Source organism: Nuphar pumila, chromosome 12, assembly GCF_984573655.1.
Source record: "Nuphar pumila chromosome 12, dmNupPumi1.hap1.1, whole genome shotgun sequence".
Classification (NCBI taxonomy): domain Eukaryota; kingdom Viridiplantae; phylum Streptophyta; class Magnoliopsida; order Nymphaeales; family Nymphaeaceae; genus Nuphar; species Nuphar pumila.
The window spans coordinates 81,243,741-81,249,983 of NC_143260.1; the positions used below are offsets into that span (position 1 = coordinate 81,243,741).

General features: G+C 40.4%; 1 protein-coding gene across 1 annotated transcript in view; it reads left to right on the top strand.

The window, feature by feature from the left end:
- Positions 1-1,416, top strand: part of LOC149821066 (Rab3 GTPase-activating protein catalytic protein) — a 145,619-nt gene extending 144,203 nt beyond the window's left edge. Inside the window, exons 20-22 of the mRNA XM_089981693.1 lie at positions 500-677; positions 756-967; positions 1,052-1,416. Of these exons, the coding sequence (XP_089837819.1) occupies positions 500-677; positions 756-967; positions 1,052-1,348 (687 nt within the window). The 3' untranslated portion in view covers positions 1,349-1,416. The remainder of the gene's footprint in view (positions 1-499; positions 678-755; positions 968-1,051) is intronic.
- The last annotated feature ends 4,827 nt before the right edge of the window (positions 1,417-6,243 follow it).

Genomic DNA, 6,243 nt, shown 5'->3' on the forward strand with positions numbered 1-6,243 from the left:
TATGTTTGATATAGTATGTAAACTTCCTCCAAAATTCTTTTCTTTTCCCACCTCTAAATTAAACCCTAGGAATGCTTTGTTCATGAAATAAAAAGACAGTTATGTTTAATATCCAACAATGAGAGAGAAAATGGAGAGTCCACAGTTACTCTTGTCTAGAAGAGATTTACGGATTCTCATTTTTAATAGAGGTCACAAACAACAGATCCCTTCCCAATCACCACTAGACAGTAAAGGTTCTTGTTGCTTTTTGTTTTAATGTGCAGGGTTCTTTCTCCTGCATTTATTCTGTGGTCAAACTGCTTATAGTTATTGGGAAATTTTGGTGCATTCATATCCATTGCATGCCAAGACTTTTTAGCCATAAATCTGTTGTTTGGTTCATCTTTGAGAGGCATTGTACTTGGACTGATTTGCTAGGTATATTGTAATATGTTGCGGTTTTTTGTTTTGCTTGCATGCCTTTCCCGTCACTATTGACAGTTTCTTGCTGTTGCAGGTTCTTCACTACCTTGAAACGCTGAGACCTCATCAACTGCTAGAGCAAATGGTGTGTGCTGCTTTCAGGGCTTCTGCTGACACTCTTAACCAAACCTCCTTTGGTGACATGAAACAGATGAAAATAAGAATCGAACAGCTTTATCGTACAATAGCCTCCACATTTAAGTCACTGAAAGGTATCACTTGTTAGGGATCATAAAGAATGTGGCTTGTTTATATTCCTTCTTATATCTATATGGTTGTACTTTGTGCAGCATTTCACGAAGATGACAAAGAGGACCTCGTCAATGACCTGCTGCGCCTTTGTCATGTATTCTATCAGGTAGAGCAGCTTCTTATTTTTGCAGCTTCCATCCATCGTAAGTTGCTTCGTGCTCATCGTCTTTGTGAAGGAATCTTTGATGACTACCACAAATTTTGCGCCCGTCGAATGGGAACCAGTTCAGCTGACGTAAGCAATGATGAGGTACACTAGACATCCGCCCTTAATCCTTCAAAATCCCATTTCTTTTATCTCATGGCCTCATTCGATTTATCCCCTATGTTGTAGGAGTTCCATGTTAAAAAACCGGTAAGGATGCATGAGAGGGACACAGTGGCTGACTTGTTCAAACCACCAACTGCCAACCAATCTTGGAGGAAGGTTTTAAGTATGGGTAACCTGTTAAATGGGCATGAGCCGCTTGCCAGGGAGATCATCTTTTCAGTCCATGAAAGCATGATCGGTAATCATTATGAAACAACTCTTCCTAGTGACTCTCAAACAGATATAGAAACACACCGTATGTATGTTTGTGGAACATCTAATGATCTTCAAGTGGCGTTATCTGTCACCTCTTGTGATTGATTTATTTCAGATGAAATAATTTTCCTTTGTGAGTTTACCTGTCGTTAAATGTATCATCAGTCCAATAACATCTCGTCTTTGTTTGCTTTCTTGTTTGCGTGACGTTCTTTCCTGGATACCATTATTGTAATATCATTATGTGTATCGAACAGCTAAATACATGGTGATTCGGATCGGAATCAGATCTGTAACAAGCCAAAGTTGCAAAACCCCCATCCTGGATCTGACCTATTCGTGTGGCTAATTATTTGAATTGGAGGAAATGCCCCTCTATGTTTTGCAAGCCTTGCCTTGGCATCCCAGATAGTTGAGAGGTGTCGGTAATTACGGCTGGTAAACGAGCCAAAATGCAGGCTGTTCATGCTAGGCTCGTATGGGGAGCTAGCTCAGGCTCGTGCAAAAAAAGTTTACATGTGAGAACAATGGGATTTAAAAAGTAATCCATGTGCCCTAACCGTACTATGTTGGATTTATGATATATTTTACACTTAAAATCATATATGTTACTAATTTATAGGAGCTCATACGAGCTGTGCCAAACTGAATATCCTCTGTTAATGCTTGACTCGTTTATGCTTAAGAAGCTGCTCATGGCTCATCTCACCAATCCTTAACATCATGTGAGCTGTAGTCAAAACAACCCGAGCCATGGGTTGCTTGGTTTGTTTACCAGACCTATGAGTAATTAGCATGCTTGGTTGAGTTTTGCATCTATTTGTGCCAAATCCATGCCACACCCATTGTCCATTTATGTGTTGTTGGGGATAGGAATGCAAAATGAGCCAAGCTAGCTTGGGCTTGACCTGTTTAAGTTCGGATCGAACAATTTTGAAAAAATAAATGAGTTGAGCTTGAACAAGGGTTCAGGCTCGGTACATGTAAACAAGCCGAGCTTGAACACAGTCCAGCTCGTATAAGCTTGTAGTCATATAAAAAAAATAGATTTTATATATGTATTTATTTTGTTCAAAATATTGTTATAAAGAGAGGTCTTACCTCAATGCGTAAGTCATTGATCAGCTTTGGAAGTTGCATAAGTTCAAGTCCTGTTTTCATCCCTTACAAAGAAGCATTTTACACAAAAATTCAAAAAGTTTTAAAACTTTTTTTTATTTAAAGGTCTTCAGCCCGAGCTCAACTCAAGCCTATCCCAAGCAAAGGTTGTTTAAGCTCGGCTCGAGCTCATGTGCATCCCTAGTAGGGGATCCCCTAAGAAAACATGAAACCTCCACTCGTAGACTAGCCTGTGTTTTGATATTGGGAGGGATAGATCGTTTAACTTGGACAAAGTAGCATGAGCAATCAATGTATTCTTGGTTCATGAACGAAGGATTCAACTTGGAAACATTTGGAATAATGAGGTAGGGATGAGAACAAGTAAATTGGGATAGAGGTTTTGTAATTTTTGGATGAATCGGATCCAGATCTGACTCTTCACGTATTTAACTGCTCTGGATCCGAGTTTGCGTCCCTGTAATGAGGTTAACAACCCTTTTTTTTTTGAGAGGCAAGCTGGGTTTAAGCAGAGCCCCACCACTTATTAGTCGACCATATCATTGGGTTTTGAACTTGCAATGTCCCAACACAAGGTGGCGTGCACTAACTGCTCCTACCAGACAAGTGGAGCCCCCGTTGGTATGAGGTCAACAACTTTAGGAAGAGGATGGTTGCACTTGGTGTGGAAAGTGTTCGAGCAAAGTTGTCTGTAACGTCAATGCTTTGCATTAGTGCTTGATGTTTAGGGATGGCAGTGGACTGGGGGGAAATGGGGCCCGTCCTGCCTTGCCTCATTTGGACCGGGGTTGGAGGACATGAAACGAGGATGGAGGCAGGGATGGAGGTTAAAATCAAAACCCGTGCGGGGATGGACTTACGCTTTCCCCCACCCCGCCTTGCTCCGCCCTGCCCCATCCCTGATCCCTGTTAGTAAACCTTTCTCTCCTTCTTTAGGCATGTCAGTGGATCGGGGAGAAACGGGGCCCCACCCCGCCTCGCCGCATTTGGACCAGGGATGGATGACATGAAACGAAAATGGATGCGGGGATGGAGGTTAAAATCAAAAGCCGTGCGGGGATGGAGGGCAGGATTTTGAGACGAGGCGGGGGTGGAGACCTGTCCCCTGCCCCCACCACGGTCCACTGCCAAGCCTATTTATGTTCATGTTATTGTTAGCAAAAGAAGGTGCAACTCCTACGTGCTCATGCTGAACGTCATAGATCTGGAAGATAAATGCTTCCTTATTTCTTAAATCACTCTTACAAGTTCTTATATCATTTCATCAATAGATACCTCACTAGTTAGGTTGGCTTAAGGCGTTCAAGTTGAAGGATGTCAAGAGTTCGATGCCTGGGGTATGCATCGTTTGCCATAAAGCCTAAGAAGCAAGCTCCTTGGTGGGCAAGAAGCGCGGCTGGCAGGTTTTAACTGCTTGGGGTGGGTTATATATATGGACTCCCATGGCTCCACCACCTAAACCAGGGTTTCCCCTCGTAAATATAGAAAAGAAGATTGGTTAAGGTGTTCACATTATATGCAGCGGTGCTGCATGATCTAACCCCGCTGACAGCCACCCATCTTGGCATTTCTCGAGATGAGCATGGTCTCCATCTCAAGAAATGTTGAGATGGGTGGCTGTCAGCGGCGGCAGTGGTGCTGCATCATGCAGCAACGCTGCATAAAAAATGCCCTATTGGTGAAGACGCTCTATGATAAATCTGGATTCGTTTTTGGATTTGGGTCGCCTTACCAAACCCGGCCAAATTTGAAAATACAAAACAAGATCCAACCCAACTTTGTTTATATACTTGCATTCGATAAATAACTAGGTCAAATACATGTCATTTGCCTTTGCCAATGTATTTAATTTGTAATATATATGTTACAAAATTTCTACAAACATGCCTTCAACTCTCATGTAAATTATCGAACCTCTAATAAAATCATAGTAAAAAAATATCTGTGACTTGTGAATTAATAACAACTTTATGGAAGCGAAATAAAAAAAATGAAATTTCTAATAAAAATCATGTATAACAAATTCAGTGGTTCCCCTGAAGATAGGGAAAACAGAAATGATAGAGGCTGGTGAGCACCGAGGGGGGTTAGATTTTCGTGTACACATATTATAAAAGGCTAAAGGGGTGCAAATGGAAAGGATTTGGTCAGACCTCTGATCTGGATCTGAATCCGGCACATTAATCCTGGATACGGATTCTTAAAATAAGATTGGGAAGTGCATTCAGATTAAATTTGAATTTACATATTCAGATTATTTTCTGATTTGGTATCTATGTTTGGAGTTTCAACTGAATGCAGTTTTTAAATGTAAAACCTTTGATTCCCGTTTGATTTTTACTGGATCTAGTATTACCATGCATATTTTGGGCCAGGATTGAATTGTACATCATTGGAGCTTATTCAGATTCAAACTCAAACTCAGACTTGGATCTTCAACAGAAAGTTTGGATCCAGATCTAGAATAATCTGGCCTGTTTCATTCATTTTTCTGTCAGTAGGTTTCTACGATTATGTGCTCATTAAGTAGGGATGTCAATGGATCGGACCTTATCCACTATCTGACCGAATGCAACTCCATTTAGTGGATTTGGCAAGCGAAAACAATATCCAATTATAATCAGATGCGGACATGATTTTCATTTTTGCCACCAAATCCGGTGGATATCCAAATTTGATTGACATCTGATTACATGTAAAAAATTAAGTTCTTCATGAGCTTTTGTCCGTGCTAATCTGAATCCAGATCCAAATCCCTTTAGCTAGCCAGTATCTGATCAGTCAGATCTGGCATTGGCCTCATCAGACCCGGATCCGAACTGTTTACATCCCCACCTAGTGGTCAGCATTAAACCATAAGTTAGTAGGTTACAACGACTGAAGTTCGTTGGTCCTTTATTCAACCCCAACCACAGATGTATATATATATATATATATATATATATATATATATATATATATATATATATATATATATATATATATATATATATATATATATATATATATATATATATAGAGAGAGAGAGAGAGAGAGAGAGAGAGAGAGAGAGAGAGAGAGAGAGAGAGTGCACGTCGTCCATAGTGTTGGCCAGGTAGGCAACTACTACCATTGTCAAAGTCACCCATTTCTCATTATCTGCTTATCTTCTTTCTCTTTTACAGATATCATCATCATCATCTGCTATTTAAGGTACATCTTCCAACTGATCTTCAAAGAAACAGTAGAGAGAGAGATGGGTGGCCTTGCAGGAGTGCTAGTGTTGGGGCTGTTGTTGTCAGCGAGCACTGGTGAGGTTGAAGCCGTGGGAGAGGTGGATCGCGAGCAGACGGTAATTGTTGGTGGGAAGGTGGTGTGCCAAGACTGCACCAAACGATGGAACGAATGGGTCAAAGGCTCCCGACCCCTCAAAGGTATCCCTACATATTCATGAATGACACAACTTACAAGCAAAATAACCTTCTCTGATTTTTTCCTTTTCTTTCCACAACCATGATTGGTTCCTTCTTTTCCCAGTATGAAATTTCTTTTTTCCACAAGAGTACATGATGAAAATACTCTCCTGAACTGTACTTCTCTTTGAATGGTTTGCTTCCCTGAACCAAAACTTGATTTCAATGTGAAAAACTGAATTTGTGATTTAAATCCCAGATTGGATTTACTAGAAAAAAACTATCCAACTACAAATTTATCTAAGAGAATTTAATAATTTCTACAAAAAACTAAAAATTGAAAGAAAATGTAGGAAATAACAGAAAATTAACTAAAACCTGCAAATCATCTCATAATTCGGCGCTCTGATTTCATTGTCTGCTATCCCAGACGACTTAGGTTTCCTACCTGGATAAGCACCTAGCTAGGAACGCAGATCCTAATACTA